This window comes from Dromiciops gliroides, chromosome 4 (assembly GCF_019393635.1).
Source record: "Dromiciops gliroides isolate mDroGli1 chromosome 4, mDroGli1.pri, whole genome shotgun sequence".
Lineage (NCBI taxonomy): Eukaryota > Metazoa > Chordata > Mammalia > Microbiotheria > Microbiotheriidae > Dromiciops > Dromiciops gliroides.
The window spans coordinates 448,873,508-448,898,575 of record NC_057864.1 but is presented as its reverse complement, the minus strand read 5'-3'; the positions used below and the strand labels follow the sequence as shown (position 1 = coordinate 448,898,575).

The window sequence follows — 25,068 nt, the reverse complement described above, 5'->3', positions numbered from 1 at the left end:
CTGGAAGGACATCCATTTCTGCTTTTAGGCTGTAAATCCAATGCGTTTTAATACTTTCTCACCAGGCTTCCCTGGGGATGGACTTCCCCTAGAATTCTTCCTGGTGTTCTCAGCATGTGAACCAACTTCTTACTTGTTCCATCATTTCCCTTTTATTCTCGTCTGTTGTCGTTGCTACAGTAGGTTTTCAGAAGCCAAAACTTTTTTTAATTAAAAAAGGAAAGTTGATGATAGGGAACAGAAATAGCAGAGCAGTTTAACTACATCAACAATGACATTGCAAAGGACTTCAGCTCTGATGGATGCAGTGATCAGTTGTGACTCCAGAAGCCTGTGCTGATGAAGCATGCCTTCCTCCCCCCCCCATCAAATTGGTGGAAGGGTGTTGGACAGAGACACAACCAACACATAGTTTCGCCTCTACTTGCTTGATACAAGGGAGGGCTTTTATTTGAGGGGGAGGGAGTGGAAGGATATCGATAGTAATGAGGGGGGGAGCAAAAAAAGAAAACAGCATCAATAAAACATTTTTTTCAAATATACAGAAGAAGGCAGAAGGAAGTTCAGAAGGGAGATGTAGACAATAGGTTATCAGTGTTGGTGCTGCCATATTAAATGTGATATATGTAGCTTAAGACAATTTGATAGGGTCATGGTTTTCTATGCAAAAAAAGAAAAAAGATTATGAGAAATAATGTGACTGTTGATCATTAGGGAGGTTTGATGGTTGTTTTATAATCTTTCTGTGGTATTGGGCAGCATAAGATACTTGTTAAGAACTTGATTATATCCTAATCTCTTCCATGCCCTGTGGGAGAATGGTTCTGTGTGGTACAAAAGCCTCTGATGCCCATGGAGATTAAATAGCTTTGTGATTTCTCTTTTTTTATACCAGTTTCCTGCTCTAATATTTCTTTGCAAGGCCCAGGCCACAGAGGTCTTTCCCAACCTCGTGATATTTTACCAAAATATCTGTCTAGGACATAGCGGAAAAACATTACATTTTAAAACCCCTCCTCTCCATTTTGGAAATGTCTTTTAGGGCAGGAGATAGGCTGTGAAGATGATGGAATTGTGATTGGAAGCCTTGCCCAGCACTTGTCTGTCACCTGTTTCTGCTAAAGGGACCCCCCCACTCACCCATTCTTCTTTCTCCTGTTAGTCAATCATCATTTATTAAAAAATGCCCACTGGTGCCTTGGCAGTGGACTGGAAGCTCATGGGTTATTTTTACTTCTTCACACCAGCTATTTCATTTCTAGTAACTGTCATTTTTCCAGTAATTTTTTCCCCTGGGGGGTTACAGGCTGCCGAGCTGATGTTTTTTAGTCTTTGAAGGGAAGATGTATAAAGGCATAGTCTGAGATGTGTTGCTGCTTCCCCTAGGACTACAGCAGAGCAATTTCTAATTTTCAGAAAGTTTCATTCTGATCTTTTACTTGGTAGTAAACTTGGGGCTTTGGTTTTCATTCAGGTCCCTTGTTGTGACATTTCTGAATAATGACATGTAGCCCCCAGCAGTAGCTCTTTCTGTATAAAGGACATCAGGGTCTCACAGTAGGGACCCTGAACTTTTACTCAGAGACTTAATAACACTAACATTTAGTAATTTGTAATTCATGGTTGTCATTTTTTAAATTAGTAAGGTTTTGCAAAAGCTAATAAATGCAGTGTTGTGGAAAAATAAACTGAATGTAGTTTGAGGGTTTCCTTTATATTTGGTTTAGTTTTTTTTTTTTTTTTAGTGAGGCAATTGGGGTTAAGTGACTTGTCCAGGGTCACACAGCTAGTAAGTGTTAAGTGTCTGAGGCCGCATTTGAACTCAGGTACTCCTGACTCCAGGGCCGGTGCTCTATCCCCACTGCGCCACCTACCTGCCCATGGTTTAGTTCATTTTTAAGCCAGGACCTTTAGAAAGGCCCAGGCCAGAGCAGGCCTTCCTAACCTTGTGATGTGTTATCCCCTTGCACAGAATTCCCTTCTTTTTTCCGTGCTGTACTCCTTTTCAGAGAGAAGAATCTGGCCTGCCTTTGGTCAGAGAGATCAGCAGTCACAGCAGTGATAGAAGAGACAGTGGTCACGTTCTCATTGGATCTTCATCACATGGGCTTTGATTAGTTCTATTTCAAGGATGAGAAAACCAAGGCTGTGACTTGCCCAGAGGTGATGTAGCTAGTTAGATAGCTGAGGCAGGACTTTTTTTGGGGGCAGGGCAATGAGGGTTAAGTGACTTGCCCAGGGTCACACAGCTAGTGTCAAGTGTCTGAGGCCAAATTTGAACTCAGGTCCTCCTAAATCTAGGGCCTGTGCTTTATCCACTGCGCCACCTAGCTGCCCTCATGAGGTAGGATTTTGATCTAGGTTTTTCTGATTCCCAAGCCCAGCATTGTATCTACTCTGTTATATTACCTATATGAATCGGCAATTAGGTGGCGCAATGGACAGAGTATAGCACCAAGAATCAGGAAGACCTGAGTTCAAATTCAGCCTAGACACTTACTAGCTGTGTGACCTTAGGCAAGTCACTTAACCCTCATTGCCCTGGGGTGGGAGTGGGGAATGTTGTCATAATAGTATATATTACCAGAGAAACTTGGCATTATATGAATTCACTGGAGATTTGGGACCATGGAACATGTTTACTGAGAAGGGCTTGATGGAGATGGTTTTGTTTGCCCCATCTGGGTCAGTATTCTGCATTTGGTACAATGGACCACTCAGAGGCTGAGGGGTCAAACAGCTTTACCTTTTACTAAAATCATATTCTATACTCTCAGAAGCAGTTCTCAAGGCAATTCAAAATCAGTTTAGGAAGATTAAAAAAACACAATAAAAACCACTGGCAAAAATGAAAAGTAGTAGATGAGGAATGGCCCCTGGGGTCTTGTGTGCTACTCACCAAAGTCCTAAAAACCACTTTTTATATTTTCCCTTTGCCAAAAGAGCTCACGGTTGGGTCCCAGGTTAATTCGCTTGGGGGCAAAATGAACCCAAATTGTCCCAGGTTTGCAGCACCACTTACTTACAGTAGACCCAGCTGGTATTCTAGGAATGGGGGGTGGTATCCTGGCCCAGAACAGGTCCATACTTATGGATAGAAAGCATGGTTTCATATGGCTTGCACTAGAGTCAAAATTATCTGAAATTCTTCCCCAGCTCTGACACAGTTTTGTTCACTGTTTAATCCTAGGGAAGTCTCTTCCCTACCATTTTCCCCAGAATCTCTATTTCCTATTTTGTGGCCTGTCCCACTGCCTTACTGGGGTACTAGGAGGATAAATTCCATTCCATTGAACATCCATTTATTAAATTCCTACTACCTGCTAGGCACTGGGGTGAAAGATAAGCGAGACATAATTCCTCCCTTAAGTTTAGCACAGAGCCCAGTAGTTAGTAAACAGTAATAAATGTTTGTTGTAGATGATGGGGAGGGTGAGGAGGAAGATGAGAATGGAAACCACTTGTTGCTGATGTTACAGTGGAGGTCCATGTTTGGGTGTGACTGGATGGTAACTGAGGTTCCTTCCAAATCTCAAATTCTTTGATTCTCTGAGAGGAAAAGCAAAACCAACAGGGAGATTTTAATTTTTTTTTAAAGTTTCCCATAGCAAGTGGCCCCTGAGCTAAGAACTGAATGAAAGTAAGGATTCTGATAATACTCTACATATTGACATATCAACATCTGCTTTGCCACCGAACCCTAAGGATGGTGCTATTTTTCCATTTGACCTGCAACTGAAACCTTCCATCCAGATGGTCTCCCCTATTCGAATGTGAGTTCTTTGAGAGCACAGACTGCACAGAGCTTTTACCCTTAGCAAGCGCAAAATAAATACTTTCCTCATTCATTCATACTGATACAAATGCAAGGAGGAATCATAAATGTTAGCATTGCTGTTCTCTATGGCGACCGTGGGGAACAGACAGCAGTAGGCTTCTATAAATACATAGGTGGCAGCAGGTAAAACGTCGCCCCTGACCCCAGGTGAAAGAGATGCAGCCTGCTGCACAAAATCAGCCACTCAAGTGGAATTCTCCAGATTCCTGTATTTGAGAGCTGGGGTGTGCCCTGGGCCCGGAACATTGCCGAGCGCACCCTCGGAGTATTCTGACAGCTATGCCCTTTTCCTCTGTCACCTCCTTGTCCCCACCTAGGCTGTAGAATGTTTGTGACTTCAGGAGTGTGAGTCACTCTGCCAGTGTCCACCGTAAGCCCAGGCAAAAGGAAGCGTAAAGAAAGGATTGAGAAGTGCTTGGCCTCTCTTTAAGATCTATGGATTCCACCTCTACTGGCTCTGTTACAATCAGCCCTTTCTCTGTTCTCATTGCCACTGCCTCAGTGAGGACCCTCATTACTGCGCACCTAGACTGCTACAGCTGCCCCTTAGTTGGTCTTCTTGCCACTAATCTCTCTTCAGATCCACCCCTCCCATCTCTTCCAGATCAATGCATGCATAGACATCTTGTCATGCCACTCCTCTGCCCAAACTGGCCTGTCCAGTGTCTCCCTCCCTCCCTTCCCCCCTCTCTCTCCCCCCCTCTCCCTCTCCCTCTCCCTCTTCCTCTCTCTCTCCTCCTCTCTACCCCCTCCCTCTCTCTATCCCCTCCCTCCCTGTTCCTCCCTCCCTCCCTCTTATCTACTGTAATAAATTTCCTAATATTGTTCCCTATGCTTTCAGTGGCTTCTTCTCTTTTCATCGCCTGTTGAAATCCTACTCATCCCTTAAAGCCCTGCACAGATTTCGCCACCTCCATAAAGCTCTGCCCAAGCTTTTCCCTCTGTAATAATTTTCCCTTTCTCAGACTCCATATGGCTCCTTGTTTGCTGATCCTTTATTCACTTATCCACTATTTTGCCACTTGTTCACAACTTGTATAGGTGTGTTGCCCTATTAGACTGCAGGCTCCATGACAGGCACTCTTATCTCAAGTTAGTGTAACTCCTAGTGCCCAGTACAGTGCTCTGCCCACAGCGGTGGTGTTCAGTCGTTTTTAGTTACGACCAACTCTTCACGACCCCATTTGGGATATTCTTGGCAGAGATACTGGAGTCCTTTGCCATTTTCTTCTCCAACTCATTTGACGGATGAGAAAACTGAGGCAAACAGGGTTAAGTGACTTGGCCAGGGTCACACAGCTAGGTGTCTGAGGCCAGATTTGATTCAGGAAGAGGAGTCTTCTTGACTTCAGACCTGGCATTCTATTCTGCACCACCTAGCTGTCCTTATTAAAAATGTCAGCTGGATGGAAGTACACTGGGCATTCCTTTAAGCAACAAAAACTCATTAGGGATGTAAACCAAAATGAGAGTAGAGAGCCGTTCTTAGACCATCTTTGAGACCCACTTGGAAAAAAGGTTCTTTAGGAGTATTTTTCTGTATATGAGGCCATTTACAATGTTGACATCTGTCAGATTGTTTAAGTTAAGCATAAAAATATTTTCTGTTCACATTTAAAGAAAAGTTAAGGAAATGAATTCGAGGACTTCAAAGCAGAGATCCTTAGAGGGAAGTTGTGGGATTTGATGAGCTTAGGTTCTTCTAGTCTCTTAAACTTTGCTTGGCCCAAGGCTCTGCTCTGCTTGCAAATCCCCCTCCTCGACTGCTTCTGAGTTCACCGGTCGGGCAGGCATGATTTATTATTTTGTGCTGAACCTATGAACGCCAATTTCATTTTGGTCCCAAAATTGTGCTCTGGGGCCTTGGGCAGACGCGAACAGGGGACCTGAGGTGGATACGAGTCAAATCTAACTAGTCGAACTTTTCTCCCAGATCTCATTTATAGAATGATGAGCCCAAGGAGTTTATTAAAACTCCCCTGGCTGACAGTTGCTCCAATTTCAGTAACTCTGTTTTTGGCATGAAAAAGTAGGCAATGACTGCCAAAGTTGGTGCATGAGTCCTTTCTTTGTGTCTGGGGCCTTGGGCTTTTGCACATTTTAGTCTTTTGAACCAGGTGTCCCTGATTCGGTCCAATTTTTAGCTGGTGACAGGCTGATCTGTAGTGTGAGGCTTTTCCCACCACAGCTCTCCATTTTTTTTATTCATTTATTTATTTATTTAAACAAGGCCGTATAGAGATTGGTTCCCCTGGTTCAGAGTGGGAAGCCATTATTTTCTGCCCTCATTTGTATTCTGGATGGAGAGAACAGGAAATGTCTCAAATTTCAGTTTCTACTCTGTCATGCTGATTATGAGCGCCTGATTACAGGCCTGTTCTTTGGATTTATGTATTGCCTTCCTGGATCCCAGGTTTTGGGGTTTTTTTTAAGTTTCGTATCGACCTTCATAAAAATCCTTCTCTGATTCCTCATTGTGGCATGGAGGTAAGCCCTCAGTTCTCAAAAACTGTGCCAGGAGAATGTAATCCCTGGCCGGTTCTTCCCAATAGAAATGCTTCAGGTATGGCAGACAGTGTTTGTTATTGGAAGACCAACCTGGCTGAGGTAAAGGCTCATCACCAGCAAGATCACTTGACATCTTGGGGCAGCTAGGTGGCACAGTGGATAGAGAACCAGCCCTGGAGTGCCCTGGATTCAGTAGGACCTGAGTTCAAATCCAGCCTCAGAGACTTGACACTTTCTAGCTGTGTGACCCTGGGCAAGTCACTTAACCCCAACTGCCTCACCAAAAAAGATCACTTAACATCTAGGTGAATTTTTTTTTTTTTTTGGCCTTGGAGATTAGCACATACAAAATGACTGTCAGTCCTGTGCAACCTGTTTCTGCAGTGATAGTATTAGGATGGTGGAAAAGGAAATAGGGGGTAGGAGCTGTTAAGAATTTCACCATTCTGAGACCATCAGTAATCATTAATTGAATTTAACTCTTGATACTCCTCATGTGCAGTCTTGGTCCAATCACTGAAGGGATAGTGTTCTAAAATCACCACCAGGAATCCAAAAAAATGAACTTTAATTGAAGGATAACTCACACAGATTCCCTTTGGAGGATCGAGTAAAAGAAGTACAAGAGTTGGCATTCTTTAGGGAAGACTATAGTGTAAGAGTTCTGTTGTATGGCCAAAGACCACAGGAAATATTTCATAGGACCCTTGATGATCCCAGCTTATAGTCCTTATGGTTGGTTGTTGTCTTTCATTCTCAAAGAGGACCAAAATGATATCACTGTGTCGGAGTAAGGTACAGTGTGTCTGACTGGGGCCGATTAGACAAAGCTAAGAACCCACTGTGATAGTCATAGTATCCTAGATTTAGAACTAGAAGTACCCATAGGGGTCATCTAGTCCAACCCCCTCCTTTTACATATGAGGAAACTGAGGCCCAGAGTATTTTGATAATTGTAACTTATGCACCAACAATATAGGGTGAAAAGTAGAGAAATTCAATAAAGAGCTTGATGAGATGCTTCAAAGCAAGTCAAGATAGAACTCGATGTACAATTATTTCACTGCAAATGTGGGTATAGAAGGGATGATCATGAAAACTTCATTAGAAAATGGGCCTATGCATTGTAAAATATGCTTCAGGATCAAGAAATGAAAGAGAGCAAAGGTTAATAGAGTATTCAGCCTCATGCCTGTGTCTCATTCAGGATAAGAGTCCTAATTGTGGTGAGCACCAGACAACATCACAACAAATGAAATTGGCTGTATCTTAATAGGCAGGAAATGACTTGTTACTGATGTGGGAGTTATTTCAGAATGACCTATCTGTGTGTAGTGAGATCATTGACTGATAATAATAAAGGTCAAGATCCATACTAAATTAGAAGTGAAAATAAAGGTAAGAATAATTCACTGCACATTATTTTAACAGTTCTCATCTGACACACTTTCACTGCTAGTCACATCACGTCTTGCCTCAATTTCCACCACTGCAAAGTGAGGAGGGTAGAGTAGGTAGCATTTAAGTTCTCTTTCAATTGTAAATCTTTGAAATCCTATGAACTCTGAAAAAATGGGAAAATGACAGTAAGTCATTAACTCTATCATTGTTACTTCAAAAACTTTGAGATGCAAAATAGTCACCATAATGAGAAGGCCATAGGAGCTCAGAAACCACCTTCTTCACTCAGCAATTGATTGATTGATTGATCGATCGATCGATTGCCAAGCAGAGTGATGTGGTAGCCAATGGCACTCCAGGTTTTTTTAAGATGGAGGTTTACAAGCATTTCATTACAAAAGAACAAAAATCAATTGAGGAGAAGCCTTGAGGGGAATGCTTGAAACCCAGATAAGCCAGATCATTCCAAAAGCATTTTATGTATGAAACCGGAAAGAAAACAAACACCCTCCCCCCAGAAATAATCTAATGATATTTCTATAGTGAACTCTTCCCTATGGGAAATTTAATAGAATCACTACAGTAGACTCTACCTCCTCAGGATGTGATACACACAATATTAAAGGCATGCAATGATCAATTTTCAAGATATCTCAGAGGGGAGAATTCTTGACACATATAAAAATATCTGAAATCATCTAAAAAGATCACAAAAATCATCTAAGAAGATCACAAAATCATCTAAAATCACAAAATAGAACAAAATAGAAAACATACAATCATATAGAAAAATCATAAAATATCACAAAATAATATTAAAGTTTCAGACAAAAAAAGGTAGTCAAGAAATCAGCAGTTGCTAACACATAAGCCTACTTTCTCATCTCTAAAATCTTTATATGAATGGCCTGAGAATATATTTCGGATGTCTTTGATGAAAAGAAAAAAAATGACAATGGCTTATTTCCTATAACAGAATAAATTTTCGTAGCCCCACCTTGTGCTGAGAGATGTAGAGACTCTATCTAATTCTTTCTCTCTTTACTTTTTGTTTTTTGCAGGGCAATGAGGGTTAAGTGACTTGCCCAGGGTCACACAGCTAGTTAAGTGTCAAGTGTCTGAGGCTGGATTTGAACTCAGGTCCTCCTGAATCCAAGGCCAGTGCTTTATCCACTGCGCCACCTAGCTGCCCTCTCTCTTTACTTTTTAAAAAGGCATTTAACTTGGAATAAAGTGCAGCCCCAATTTAAATTAAATGATTACTAAAAGGAAACTAAACTCTGAGTAAATGCAGTAACCAGTTTTTGTACTAGAGAACAAATAATCAAATGTATCCATTCTTCCTCTTGGCAAAAAACTGGAAACCCAGGTGCAGAAGGCGCCATAATCTGTCAGATAGAGACACTTCATTAGTTGGTTTTGCTTATTACTATTTTCTTTATTATAAGACAGAGTTCTGTGCTAAGGGTTGGGGCTCTGGACTGTATAAAAAATGACTATCATATAAAAACAACAGGTATCAATAAAGTGGTTTGTTAAAAAAAAAAAAAAGAAAGGATGTTGGACAGAATATAGGCAGTTCAACTTGATTAGCCAGGTTATCTTCCCTACTCTGCTAGGGCATGGTTATTAATACAACACCTCCATTTTCATTTTGTGCTATCAACCAATCAATAAACATTTATTAAGTGCCTAGTGCCAGACACTATATGCAAAGCCCTGAGAATACAAAAAAAAAAAAAAAGGCAAAGGATAGTTTCTGCCCTTAAGGAGCTTACAATGATATGTTTTGTCTCTGTGAGACAGTCATGATGTCGTCGTGGTCTTCTGAAAATGGTACTTGAAAATCTGAGTATCAAAAGGAAAGGCTTTCAACTTTTGAGATGTGGGTGGGCAGTCCCACTTTCACTTTCCTGGGCTTTGTTTTCTTCATATGGTGTTAATAATACCTCCTTCCTAAATTGGCTGGACTTTGTCATTTTGGGTAGCTTTAGAACTTTGTCATTGGTTTACACCCACTGCTTGGAAAGGGATCTTGTTGAGAGCATTGATTCACTTCCATCACTCTCCTAATGTTCCTGACATGAAGATCAAGAGCTAGTAGGAGACCTCAGAGGCAATCTAGTCTTCTCATTTTTCCATAAATATAGATCCTGAGGCCCAGAGAAGTTCAGTGATTTACCCTTGGTTTGAACCCAGGCTTTTTGATGCTAGAGGCAGTGGGGGGGTTTTCCCCACTCTACCTCTCATATTTGACGTTCAAGCCATATGGAATTTCCGACAGTGCCCCCAGACATGTCCTGCGTTTTCCTATGTCTTTGTTCGTTCTGTTGTTCCTAATTCTCCATTGCGTTTTGGAAATTAAGTCTACCAGTGATTGCCTTTCCACTGTCCTTCTTTTCCGTGTTCTTTTTTTTTTTTTTTCATTTGGGATTCCTTTTACCTCTCTGCTTCTATACTGGCTGGCAGTCCCCTGTGCCCAGAATGCCCTTTCTCACTTCCTTCTTTTGTAATCCCCAATCCTCTTAAGGCCTGAGCCGAAGGGCCACCTCCTTCTACAAAGAGCCCCTCCAGATTCCCCTCTTGTCCCAGCCTTGTGTGTGCGTAAGCATATATGTGTGTACATACCTGTAGGTATGTACATTCATGTCAATATATGTCTATATACATACACACATACAGATAAACACACACACATACAGATAAACACACACACATATTTGTATGTATACATTTTGCTTTCCCTCCAGAAAAACAGAAACTTCTTGGAGGAAGGGATTATGTTAGAATGGTGCCCAGGATGTAGGTGCTTAAGAAATCCTTTCACTGAACTGGACCCAGAGGAAATGCTAAAACCAACAAGTGCACTTTATAAGGAGGCTGACTTTGGCTTAGAATATAAAGAAGGAATTCCCAAAACTGAAGCTTTCTCAAAATGAAATGGATTGTCTTGGGGGGATAGAGAGGTAGTAAATTATTCAGTGAGTGACTCCCAGTTATTGGAAGTCTTCCCATGGAGCCCCCATGACCAAAGATCCTAATGGTAACTTGTGACTCATAGGAGAGGAAAAGAGATAGGCCTCTGCTTGATTAGGTGACTTTTCAGGTGTCCTCCTTAGTCTCTGAATCCCTGACCATTTCAGTGATTACTCCTTCAGACCCACAACAGCATTTTAAGTTTCTTTTCATTTGGCCCCCATCTTCTATTTCCTGTTTATTGTCTTCAGTGTGTATTACCCAGTCCCCGACCTCTAATATAAACTCCTCGAGAACAGTGACTGTCTTCTACCTCTTTCTATTTTTCCACATCACCATTCACTTACTAGACATTCAGAAAATGTGTGATTAAGCATTGTCCCATGCTCTAGACCATATATCACCTCAGCAGTTTTTAAGCTCTTTAAACTTTCTATGATGCAAAGCTCTCCACCACGGCTCGTTGAGGCGAGTGATGGCCACAGGAAATGTGGCTTTTTATAAGCAAGTAGGATTTTCGTTTTTCTTTTCAAAGTAATAAAACGGGAAGGGTGCAGAATAGACAGACCAATTCCATAGCTCAGCGGCCGAACAGCAATAGCATGGCGTCCCTTAGCAGGTGAAACAGTTACCAGTAGAACAAGTTACTAGTTTGTGCCCACAAGAACTTGCCAAACTGGACTTTATGCAACACACTTTGGGAGTTCACCAACAAGACCTAAGTGTAGACTGAGGTGGTACAAGCTGAGGCTTGTTATACCTGGGACTGAGCACCTTCAGAAGTCTGGCAGGAGGCTACAGGGGGGCTGAGGTCTCCTTTTTTACCTGGAGGCTTTTAAGTGGCACGTACCCTAGAACACAACTCTCTTTTCTCCTCTTACTGTTAACATGCAAAAAGTCCTCAGAAATGACAGAATGGGTAACATGCCAGGCCTTTTGATATCCCACTCACATCTTTCATGGGGTCTGTGCTCAGTCTCCAGAAGCTGAGTAAATAATCAGGAGGATTCTGGGATCCCTTCTGGTGAGTGGTGACAGGTAGTTGAGGAATATTTTTAAAATGGCTAATCCCTTGTATCCTTAGATAGAGCTAAATCCTAATGGTGACTCATGGGAGAGGAAAGGCCAAGAGGGCACCAGGCTAGTCTCAGGGGGAGTGTCACAGGGGAAATGTGTGTGCAGCTCAGTCTCCCTGCCCACTTTCCCCCTCTAAGTCATGATGCCCATCAGCCTTGAGAAACAGCTTATGACTTGACATTGAATAGTTTGTGATGCTCGGGAGAATTTTTTTTTTTTAAGTGAGGCAGTTGGGGTTAAGTGACTTGCCCAGGGTCACACAGCTAGTAAGTGTTAAGTGTCTGAGGCTGGATTTGAATTCAGGTCCTCCTGACTCCAGGGCCGGTGCTCTATCCACTGCGCCACCTAGCTGCCCCTTGGGAGAATTTTATATGTGGGCCAAGAATATTGGAAGCTGTTGTAATGAGGTGACGGGCAATGGTATTTGTGTACTGGTTTATCATGTGTCTTCCCATACATGTTACTTCTTTACTGTGGCTGTTACTGTGGCTGTCTTCCTTCCCTTGCTGTTGTGTGTTGTGACGGACCTGGATTTGAAGCCTACCTCTGTGACCTTGGGCAGGTTTCTTTGCTTCCTTGGGACTAATGAGGGAGTTGGCCTGGATAGCCCCTGAGACCCCTTCCAGGTTGGCAGCCATTATCAAGTTAGATTTTTTTTTTGACAGTCATATTACTTCGTTGACTCACTGAGATTTTAATCGACTAAAACTCCCCAGCCTCTCTTTAAGTCTAGACAATCAATAAAATGATCATTCAGACCCTGATTTGTAGTGTTTTCCAGTTACTGAGCTATAAATGTTCACACTGTGTGGTCTCACATAAAATGTGTTTGTCTACCCCCCTACGTTTTTGTCATTGGTATCTTTCATAAGCATGTCATCTGTGTCTTCATCCAAGCTATTGATTCAAATATTTAACAGAGCCAGGCCAAGGACAAATAACTATGGCTTACACAGTCTCACCCCAGGTAGACAGACATAGAAAGCCCAGGTTCCTCATCTTTGATCTTATATATTTGTGTTAGTTCTCTTTATATTTTAGCTGTTCATCCTTATCAGAGATATTTGCCACAAAGATTTTTCTCCTAGTTTTCAGCTTTCTCCTCTTATTCTAGATCCTATTGATTGTGTTTATACAAAAGCTTTTCAATTTCATGTAATTGGGGGCAGCTAGGTGGCGCAGTGAATAGAGCACTGGCCCTGGATTCAGGAGTACCTGAGTTCAAATCTGGCCTCAGACACTTGACACTTACTAGCTGTGTGACCCTGGGCAAGTCACTTAACCCCCATTGTCCCCCACACAAAAGAAATCAATTTCATGTAATTGAAATTATCCATTTTCTCTTTTGTAATCATCTTTAGCCCTTGTTAACTTAATTAAGAACTTTCCCCCCTAGCCATATCTATGAAAGATACATGATGTCATTCTCTTCTAATTTTTTTCTGGTGTGACCTTTATATTTAGGCTGCATATCTCTTCTGAATTTTGGGGGGAGGGATATGATATAGTAATGGAGGAAAGAGAATTAGTATTATCATTTGATCTTCTCACAACAGCCCTGAAAGGTAGATACTATTATTATCCTCATTTTATAGTTGAGGAAACTGAAGCAAACAGAGGCTAAGTGACTTATCCAGAGTTGCACATCTTGAAAGTATCTGAGGCTGGATTTGAACTTAGATCTTTCTGATGCTGGGTCCATTGCTCAATGCCAGCTGCCTGGGTATTGGCCCACAACTAATTTCTGCCAAACTACTTTCCAGTTTTCCAGTAATTCTTATTACACATGGAGTTCTTTTCCAAGTAATTTGTGTTCTCGTACTTATTGAAAACTAAGTTTCCGGACTTTCAGTCTTCATATGGAGAGTCGCCAACCTTGTCTCTTGCTTCTTACCTCCATTCTACTCCGTTTGGTCTCTGCTGTTTCTCACATTAGCCACACTCGTTCTTGTCTCCCTGCCTTTGATTAGGATGCTCATTGAGCTGGGAATATTCTCTTTCTTCCCAATCTTCAGTGCCCAGTTGAAGTTCTATCCAGCTAGGCCCAATGGCTCCTGCCCAAATCGAGCATGTCCTCTTCCTTACTGGCCACATCATTCTCCTGATGCTTCCCTATATTTCGCTTTTTTTGTTCTTTAATGTATACCTTGTCTCTCTAGTGATTGTGTAAGTTTCTTGAGGCTAGCAGTCATTTGAAGAATATCTTTGCCTCTCTTTACGACACAAAGCACTGCACTAGGTATGTCCCAAATTGTAAATTTCTTTGGGCCACATACAGCACTTTACTTATTTTGTATCTCTGCTGGCATCTAGGCTTATGCATTACACATAAAAAATGCTTAATAGGTATTTTTAAACAGCGAATGAAAGGACTTCAGTGAATACCAGCCCTGTGGTCTCTGATCTCTAACTTTGGTTTGAACTTAATTTTGTATGCAAACCTGCGTAGGCTTCTACTTGGATGCCATGTTAGTCACAAAACAAATAATTTTTCTCTTCTGTACAAATAGTGATCTAGATCTGAAAGAGACCTCAAAGAGCGTTTAATCCAACCTCTTCATTTCAGAGATGAGTTTGTATTGGTATTCTCTTGCACTGGCAGATGATGACATGAAGGAAATGAATCACGTAAATAAACATTTCACTATGGAAAAAGCAATTGATTTTTGTTTCTCTGCCTTTGGATGAAGAATGTTCTGGTAGAGCTGGATGCAGGAGAAAAAGGACCCTTACAGAAATAAGGCCAAATGGGACCAGTCTTCTGGAATGGGAACTCTTCCACCCTAGGCGATTTGTAATGTACATTGAAGGTATACTTAAAAGACAGCACAGTGACCCGCACCTCTAGTTTTCATATCAGTCTGTGAAATAACTGATTTGTGCTTTTCAATGAATGATATGGTATATTCAGTTCTGACGACTTTTCTTCAAAGACCAGTCTCATTCCTGAAGTAATGCCTTTTGTATTTGCTAAGTGGTTCTCTCTCCCCATCCAGCAACCTAGTGTGTGCTTGTTTTTATGTGTCTGCATGAGAAAAGAATAAATGAGTGAATGAAAAAGTGAACAGAAAATACAAGAAAAAAGCTAAAAGGCTGGGAATACACAGAGAAATAGCACAAACTTGAAAAGTCCAGGACACAAGAAGATATAAAAGGGAAAATAGAAGTGAAAATCAGCAAAAGTTCAAAGAAAAATAATAAGAAGAAAAGTGAAACAAATGAAAGACAGAATACTATGGCTCATCTAGAGAACATAGATACTAAAGAATTGTTCAAATGAAAAAATAAAATTCATAAAAGAATTTGAGAATGAAATAAGGTCAGACTTTGTTACTCTAAGCACAGAAACTAACTCTTAATGTAGAATTTTGAAAACCCAGTTGGAAGAGTAGGAAAATTTGAATACACAATTAAAAACAAAACAAGACAAGACTTTTCCAAAAAAGTAGAAGCTGCTAAGGAGAAATCATCAGATTTGGGATGAATTACTGAGATGGAAGAAAATTCTCAGAAGAAACTCAGAGGGTAAAAATTCTGTTAAAAACAAATGTGAATTCTAGAGTGACACCTTGAAAATGGGATGTGCAGAGATAATTTAAGGATCAGAGATCTCCTCAAAGACCATGATGCATCAAACTGACTGAATTCCATAATGCAGCAAACCATACAAGAAAATTGTCAAGAACTTTTCAATAAAAACAAAGCATTAGTTGAGAGAATTCACAAATCATCATCAGTAACCTCGCATGATGGATTAGTATTTTGTATACAACAATCTTTTGATTCTGTTCATTTTGCTCTTCATTATTTCAAGCAAATCTATTCATGTTTTGTTTTGTTTTGGTTTTTTTGCAGGGCAATGGGGGTTAAGTGACTTGCCCAGAGTCACACAACTAGTAAATGTCTGAGGCTGGGTTTGAACTCAGGTCCTCTTGAATCCAAGTCTGGTGCCTTATTCACTGCGCCACCTAGCTGCCCCCTATGGATTAGTATTTTAATTCATTCCTTTTCATCTTGTACTGATGGAAAAATCAACTACAGAAAGATGAAGCAAATTGCTCAAGATTTTACTTCTTATCCTGGATAATAGTTCTTTTTTCCTCAAATTCCCATTCTGAAACTTGTTTAGTTTTGTTATATCATTATGAGATATCAAAATGATGGTTAGAACAAGTGGAAAATTCTTAGGAGATATTTGTAAAGATATTCATTATGTCCTGAACAATGCCTTTGACCACTCTACATCTAGACAAAAAGGAAGTGAGACTTCAATTGCTTAGCTATCACCGCTAAATTAAATTAGTGGGGCAACATGAAAACATTGAGTCAGCATCAATATCAAAGTCTTATTTCTGTTGAAACTTTCAATATTGCAGCAGCTCTCCACTCAGGATACCCTGTCATATTTTCATTTCTAAATCTCCCACGAATCCTAGTAAACACAGCTGTTGGCAGTCTAAGCAAGCATCTCTGCTAGGAGAATAACAGAGGAAAGCTTTGCTTCATAGCAGTCACTACCTTAAGAGCTTGCCCTGGTTCCCTGTGTTGGCTGCTAAGCCTTATTTGCCTTTTCCACATTTATTCTAGAAAATTCTCCCTTCTCTCAGCGTTTGTAATTTTTGTTTGACCTCTAATTGAACACAATTGCTCAGAAAATTCTTGATTGACTGAATTTTTGTGCTATCTCTATGCTGCAGAATGATTGCTTTCTGAGTTGAAACATCATGTGCTTTCCTATTGTGGAGTGAGGATATTGGGAAATGGGGGGAGAATGGAGTTACAGTAGACTAGACTAGGGGTGGTAGAATTCAAGGAGTCCTTATTATTGGAGTATTCATTAGCCACACCCTGGGAGTGATGTTATTCTATGTCACCACTCCCTGTGTTTCCATCGAGGTGGGGAACTCCAGGTTAAAGAAATTTTCTCAATCAGTGCAAATCAGCAGTTGAGCAGAATGTAGCTTAATGAGTTATTTGGGGGCATGAAAAACTAAGTGATTTCTCCAAGGGTAATGTTGCCCTAGTATGTGTCACAACTGAGACTTGAACCCAGGTCTTCCTGACTCTGAGGATGACTCTTCATTCAGTGTGCCACATTGCACATCCCTGGTGCATAAATCTATCCACAAAATAAGAAACAAGTTAATGAGGTGAATAGAATTTCATAAAAGTTAGCTATGATAGACTTCTGGAGAAAACTGAATGGGTATAGAAAGGAATATACCTTTTCTTCAGTGGTACATGGCACCTACATAAAGTTGACCATGTGTTAGGGCATAAAAACCTTGCAATCAAATGCAGGAAAACAGAAATATGTGTAAAATGTATCCTTTTCAGATCATGATGCAATAAAAATTACATGTAATAAAGAGCAATGGAAAGATAAATTAAAAATTAATCAGAAACTAAATAATCTAATCCTAAAGAATGAGTGGGTCGAACAACATATTATACATCCTTGCATTTTTGTGTAGGGGAGTCAAAATCATAATAATATAAAAAATATTTACTTATGAACTGGCCACTTAAAAATTAGCTTCCACTCAAATGTCTTAAAGCTAGCCTCTAACAGTCTGTCTTCACCCATTGCCAGTTAGTCTTTGCAAGTCTATTCTTGATTGTTCTAAGTGAATCAGAAGAGAAGGTTTTGAATATCAGAGGATTAATAGATGCAGAGGACTTTGGGACAATTTATGAAGCCTTGAATAATTTTGTGACAATCACCATCTTTATTATGATTTTTTTGTCATCTGATTTTGTTGGGAAAATTACAACCTAAAAAAAAAAACCTACCCTCTTTTCTTTGTTCCATTAGTACATAGTTGGAATTGTAACCTTAGTTTTGTTAAATATAAAACAAACTTATTTACATAATATGAATTTCATTTTTCAAGATAAAAATCCCCATGATGCCTTTTAAAAAAAACTACCATGGAATGTTGATTCCCATTTTAAGTGGATTCAATTTAAGTGGACTTTTTCTAGGACTAGTATCCTTTAATAATAGAGATCTTGTGTATATTTCTTTGATCTGGTTCTGAGTCCTTCAAAAATAGGCTTCAAGGGGTCCTTAATGTCTTTATGTCCAACTTAATGTCATAGCTCACAAATATTAAGATTTCATTTAATTCAACAAACATTTGCTCTGTGCTTGTTGTATTCAAGTTATTGAACTTGACCCTAGAAGTCAAAAAGTCCCCTCTGGTGATGCTTTGGTCTTTTAAAGATCTGATATGAAGTAGACCATCCATCAGCTTTAGAGTTTGTGATTTGACTGTCTGATTTCTTTCTACCACTGTTTAAAATTCCTTAACTTTCATTTGAAGCTATGTCTGCTTTGTCTTGGTCATGGGGGAGTAGACATTATCCTAGCCTCCTAGCCCACCAATAGTAGCTTTGGACACGCCACCATGTTGTGCTTCAGTCTGACCATCCATCTCCCTTTCCGCTCAGTGGATTTCCTCTATCCTTTCTGTCCTTGTGGACGTGCTCAGACCAGACTCCTCCGCCTTTCCGTGTTCTAGGCCCCAAAGTGCCAGGGTTTTTTCACATTAACCTTCATTTCCATAATTGCCTTTTATTTTTGTCTTAGAAGTTTTCTTTCTTCTTCATCTCCTAATTATCCTTCAACCTGTTCTTGTTATTCATGTGCGTGTGATTCCTGGGCATCTTCCATATTTTAAAGATTCCTGAATTTTATGTCTATTCCCTTCCTCCCTCCCTCCCTCCCTCTATCCTTTCTTCCCTCCTTCCCCAGTAGAGTAACCTTAGGAAAGCCACTTAACCTTGCTAAGTGCTAGTTTCCTCATCTGTAAAATGGGAATAATAATGCTGGTAGAACCTACCTCAGGGGTTTGTTGTGAGGATCAGATAAGCAAATGTAAACATTGCATCGATGTCAGCTGTGATTATTTTTTTTAGCCTGTCAAATTCCCATGATGCCAGAATGTCTAGGGAATGGAATCTACTTCTGTTCCTCTGTGGCTTTCCTGCCATAAAATACCATAATTTATATTTTGGTACACATACGCATGTGTGTGTGTATACATACACACATACATATATATGTGCATGAACACATACATATATAGATGTATGTGGAGATACAAACATGCGAACACATATACACATGTATGTGTACATATAGATAGATGCGTAGATGTTGTTTGTACATAGTTATTTGCCTGTTACTTCCTTTCACCCTCCATTAGACTGTAAGTTCCTTGAGGTCAGGGACTGTTTTTATAAGTTCATACAATACCTGGCACATAGTAGCCACTTAATAAATACTTATTGATCGACCTGAGTGGTGAATGGTGGTGGGGACAAGACAAGTGCCTACAGTGCAACGTGGTCCTGACCACTTGGAAATAATATCCCTGGTGTCCATGTTCTTTACCCATTAGGTCAGTTTTGCACAGAGGATGTGGACGAGTGCCAACTACAGCCCAATGCATGTCAGAATGGTGGCACCTGCACCAACCACAATGGGGGTTATGGGTGTGTCTGTGTCAATGGCTGGAGTGGTGATGACTGCAGTGAGAATATTGATGACTGTGCCTTTGCCGCCTGCACTCCGGGCTCCACCTGCATTGACCGCGTGGCCTCCTTCTCCTGCACATGCCCAGAAGGAAAGGCAGGTAAGAAGAACAGGGAGTCTGCTTAGCTGGGAAGGGAGTATCTGGGTTTTCAGAGCTTGTCCCGTGTGATTCCAAAGGGCTGGAAAGGCCAGTTTTAAGTGGAGATCATTTGAAACTTTCCTTCTTGAAGTGGGGTCTCATAGACACAGTGCTGGAACTCAGAGGTTGGGGATTTTTTTTCCCCCCAGGTGACTTGGGGTTGATTGAGGACTATTCATTTCTGCTCATTGTTGCTCATTTTCTCTTGCTGAAAAACAAGCCTAGTAACTACTGATTTCTGAGAGTATCTTTTCATCTCCTTGAAATTAAAAGATTAAAAAACTCTTTGTGAATAAAAAGTAATAATTATTAGTGATAAAGGGACTTAGAGTCTTGATCCCAACATGAAATCTATTTCAGTGCTCTCATTAAACTAGACTCTGCCAACAAAAAGCAAGTAAAAATAAGAGGTCTGATCACGAAAGGCTGAATTTGAGAGCATCTCAGCCCTCCGTCGTCATCCACCGGAGCCTTTATATGGGAAATTAAAGCAGCTGAAACCACTGCTAATTGAATAGCTTTTAGATGAGGAGGAAGCGGATGAAAAGGTTAGGAAGAGAGAACAGTTGTGAAACATTTCATTATGAATGCTTTTCTGAAGGCCCCACCTCCAGCTTTGCAACAGGAGACTTACTCATGTGTCCTTAAGCGCATGGCAGACCAGAAAATCCGGTTCCCAGGTGACTGTTCTTGTTTGGTGGACGAGGGTACCTAGTAATGTCTTCTTCAGAAACCCTCAGGCTCCCAGACCCTGAACACCAACGCTCTGAGACAGCTGCTTAGAATTAGCCGGATGCCATTTATTTAGCTTTACTCTCCTTGGTCTGGTAAGGTCCGCATGCTTACCAGGGATCAGGATTCTAGTGAAAACTCAACTTTGGCTCATTTCCTAATCCTCAGAGAAGGGCTGAAGGGAGGTCTTCCTTTTCAGAGAGGTGGCCTGGGAAAGCTCACCTTAGTCAGGATCACTTTCATGCCCATAAATCCATGCTTATCTGAGGACAGAGGTTCCGGGATGTGAGGAACATTTTGTAGAAGCTCTGGTTTCTTCCTTGTCGGGCCCAGAGTGGCCTCCAGGGCCAAACCAGGTTTAGCGAGAGATTTCCTGTTGTGTAGAGACTTAAGGGGTCATGATGGTGGTCGTCAGGGATTTGAAGGGCTGTCATATAGCAAAATAATTAGACTTGGTCTTCATTCTTTGGGTCAGAACTTAAAAACAGTGGGGAGAAGTTGCAGAGACAGATTTAAGTGTGTTTTTAGGACAACATCTTAACAGCTAGAGCATCCAAAAGTGGTGGAAGGGACTGCCTCAGGAAGGAGCGAGTCCTCTCCTTGGAAGTCTTCTAGAAGAGACTGGATGATCACTGTGTCCTCGGCCAGATGTGAGCTCTTACACCCTCTTGTTATTCTAACAGTGATCTCCCATCCCTCTTCTTCCTGCCCCAGGTCTTCTGTGTCACCTGGATGATGCATGCATTAGCAACCCGTGCCACAAGGGGGCGCTGTGTGACACCAACCCCCTGAATGGGCAGTACATCTGCACCTGTCCACAAGGCTACAAGGGGGCCGCTTGCACTGATGATGTGGATGAATGTGCCATGGGTGAGTACGTGTGACTCGGGGGCAGCTAGGGGGCTCCATAGTGTACAGATTGGGGGGCCTAGAGTTATGAAGACCCGAGTTCAAATCAACCACAGATACTTAATAGCTGTGTGAACCTAGAAAAGTCACTTAACCCATTTACCTCAGTTTCCTTACCTGTAAAATGGGGTTATCCCATTATAACATAATAACAGCACCTACCTCACAAGGTTGATGCGAGGACCAAATGACATAGTCATTGTAAAGTACTTAGCACAGGGTCTGGCACATAGTGGTGCTATGTGAACGTTAGCTCATCACCACCACCACCACCATCATCATCTTGTCCTTTATATAAAGCAGGGAAGCACGGCCCCCTTTAGTATGAGCACAGACTCTACTTCAAGAGTTTCATGCCCACATCTAGTGAGAAACTCGGCATACATTCACTGCTTGGGGATTTGTCAGCAGAGCAAATGTGGCCCCACGTCTGACTGTGAGGGGAAAGACCCCTGATGGTGTGGGTGGGGGAGCAGATAGATAGAGTGGAGCGGCACATGAAGGGTGTTTGTCCCGCCCTGGTTTTATAGAGCCTGAAAGGGAAACTGAGTCACCAAACCTTCAAGGGACTGGCCTTGCTCCTAATAGCAAATCTTTGGCAGGGATTGGATGAGAGCTCAGGTCTTTCTGAAATGGTCCTGTAGTCCTTAGTCCCATCCCCTTCTTTCCATTTGGTGGAATGTGCCCCCCCACCAAGGGCTTTCATTCTTATGATCTGTGTCTTTCTATTTTAGCCAATAGTAATCCATGTGAACATGCGGGAAAATGTGTGAACACAGAAGGTGCCTTCCATTGTGAGTGCTTGAAGGGCTACACCGGCCCCCGCTGTGAGATGGACATCAATGAGTGCCATTCAGATCCTTGCCAGAATGATGCCACCTGCTTGGACAAGATCGGAGGGTTCACGTGTCTCTGCATGCCAGGTAAAGGGCAAGGTCCTTCGGACAAGGGGCTCCAAGGAGGAACGGGTGGGTGGTCACATCCCGCGAAGTGCCCAGTGACCCTCAGAATTCAGGTGATGGTAATGGCGTGTCTGTTCCCTACAGTATCCCGGGCAGTCTGGCTACCTGGGTTTTTTTGTTTGTTTTCTTTTTGTGAGGCAATTGGAGTTAAGTGACTTGCCCAGGGTCACACAGCTAGTAAGTGTCAAGTGTTTGAGGTTGGATTTGAACTCAGGTCCTCCTGGATCTAGGGCCGGTGCTCTATCCACTGCGTCACCTAGCTGCCCCCTACCTAGTTATTTTTGACAATAAATCCTGCCTATTGCTGCCTCAGGAGACAAGTCAGTATCTCTACCAAAAGGACTTAAAAGACCTCTGCATTAGTGAGCTGTAGAAGCAGAAAAATAATTTGTCCAAGTAACATTGATCTGATTCCCTTTAAGTCAAGAGTTCTTAACCTGGGGTTCACAAACGTGTGTGTGTGCGTGTGTGTGTGTGTGTGTGTGTGTGTGTGTGCATAGACACACATATATACCCACACCCACATATATTTATATATATATACATATATATATCTGTATTTTATTTCTTATGTATGTCTGTATATATACTCATATATTTTTTAGAAAACTTTCTCAGTATAACCAGTTTCCTTTGTAGTCCTATTAATATGAATTTTAATTTGTGCATTAAAATATTTTTCATTCAGTTTTTTTTCAGTTCCAAATTCTCTCTCTCCCCTCACCCCTTCATCCACCCATTTATGCATTTAAAAGCATCATTCTGAGAAGGGGTCCATTGGGTTCACTAAACTGTACCAAAGGGGTCCATGACAGAAAATGGGTTAAGAAACCACCCAGGGCAGCTAGGTGGCACAGTGGATAAAGCACCAGCCTAAGATTCAGGAGGACCTGAGTTCAAATCCAGCCTCAAACACTTGACATTTACTAGCTGTGTGACCCTGGGCAAGTCACTTAACCCTCATTGCCCCACAAACAAACAAAAACCACTCATTATATAAAAATTCAGGTTTGTATAATAACTAAACTAGCAGATTTGTTTTACATCTCCTAGTGGTTTTCACTATAGCAAATGGTGTTTTTCTTGTAATGAGGGCAAGCGAGAATCCCCATCACATTGTGAATCTAAGATATTTGTCAGTTTACAGAAATGCCCCTCAGCGCCCTGAGCCATGGCTTTTTAGGTGGTTATCACCTGCATAAGACAAAGTCCAGCTTCCCTTTTCTGGTGTTATTTCCAGATTTATTTCCTGTGTCCCCAGAAAGGAAAGTAAAATCTTAATGATGATGGCTTATGCTGTTGAACCTGAGGGGTGTGGAAGTGTTATATGTCAGAGTATACCACTCCCTCAGGCACATGCTGTGAGAGAGAGAGAGAGAGAGAGAGAGAGAGAGAGAGAGAGAGAGAGAGAGAGAGAGAGAGGGAGGGAGGGGGGGAGAGGGAGAGGGGGGGGGAGAGAGGGGGAGAGGGAGAGGCAGATTTAGGAGGGGGGTTGTTCTTACCTCATCCTTGCCGAGAACACTCAGGTTTGGACCTGGTCTTTGGGTAGTATCGTCAGCCTCCAAAACCAGTTCTCAGAGTGTGTGGTGGTGATGCTCCATGGCCTAGCATTTGTCTGAATGTCCAGGTAGGGCACTGGACACACCAAATGGCTTAACTATCCACCCCAACATTCACTTTTAATGTCCTGTGGAAGACTAGTAGATTGTCACATGCTCTAAGAGTGATGCATTTGGTTCTGGACACACTGCCTTGCTGAAAAGATATGATCAAAAAAACTGAAGAAAAGAAAGCTTAGGCTGCTATGGAAAGAATTGTATGTTCCAAATATCTGGTATAGATCCCCTGAGCCAGCAGGACAATGAGTGAAGTCATCAGAGAACCAGAAGACACACCCACGCTCACACCCATGCAAATACTGGAGAGCTATAAGACCAAAAAAGAACTTTGGAGACATACATTTTCTTGGATCTTTTCTCTTCAGTCTGTTCAAGGATATGATGAAAGATCTTCTGCCTTTAGACTGTGGAGAGCAGTCTTATAAGGATGGGGATTAGATTCCTAAAAAGGTCATCTCATTCTTCGTTCTGAGATGGTGGATCAGTTATTGTCCCACACCTTCATCATCCTTCATCACAATGCTATAGTTATCTTCACTCTTCCCTCATTACCCAAATGTTTAGAATGCATGTGCCACCAGGACTTTGATGGCCAAATCCCTTTTCTCTTTGTCTGACCATCGCCTGCTTATCGGAGCTATAGCTGTCCACTGAAGCTATTGTGCTTTCTGATGCACTGTTGGATACCCAGAGTCCACTCCCTTCTGAGCCTTTCCTGTGGTCCATTTTGTGTTCAGGTTTCAAAGGTGTGCACTGTGAATTGGAGATAAATGAGTGTCAGAGCAACCCCTGTGTGAACAACGGACAGTGTCTGGATAAAGTCAACCGCTTCCAGTGTGTCTGTCCCCCTGGTAAGTATCCCCGATGCCTGTCCTAATTTCCTCTTAAGATGCAGAGCCAACCGACCAGATGGAGGGAGGAAGGTATATGTAGGATGGACTTTAGGAGCTCATTAAAATGAGCAGAAGTAGGAGTATGTATGTGAAAGTTGGTGAAAAGTCAGTGCAGTGACTCATTCATCTTCTGAGTCCCTTGTGGATGGAGCTTTTAAGTTCATTCATAAGATCCTGGACTTCTCTGCATCCCTGTGTCTTTCAGGAAACCCACTCCTCACAGACGCATCCATTGTATGTTGTTCACAATTTGATTTTCCCTCAATTCGTATTCTTGTGGTTTCATGTACGATCAGTTCTTCAGCCATTTCCTTACCTATGGTTCCAAAGGCAGAAAATATAGCAGTCATTCTAAGGAAGTCTACTTCCTCCTTATTCCCCCAATTCTGACATGAATTCATGCCAAGTCATTTACCTTATGGTTTGATTTATCCCATTGTTTCATCAAAGGGTGGTTGCTTCCTGCACCTGGAG

The 25,068-nt window shown here is 41.6% G+C and overlaps 1 protein-coding gene across 1 annotated transcript in view; it reads left to right on the top strand.

The window, feature by feature from the left end:
- Positions 1-25,068, top strand: part of NOTCH2 (notch receptor 2) — a 176,283-nt gene that overhangs the window by 98,985 nt on the left and 52,230 nt on the right. Inside the window, exons 6-9 of the mRNA XM_044001826.1 lie at positions 19,207-19,440; positions 20,926-21,081; positions 21,855-22,043; positions 24,439-24,552. Coding sequence (XP_043857761.1) covers positions 19,207-19,440; positions 20,926-21,081; positions 21,855-22,043; positions 24,439-24,552 — 693 coding nt within the window. The remainder of the gene's footprint in view (positions 1-19,206; positions 19,441-20,925; positions 21,082-21,854; positions 22,044-24,438; positions 24,553-25,068) is intronic.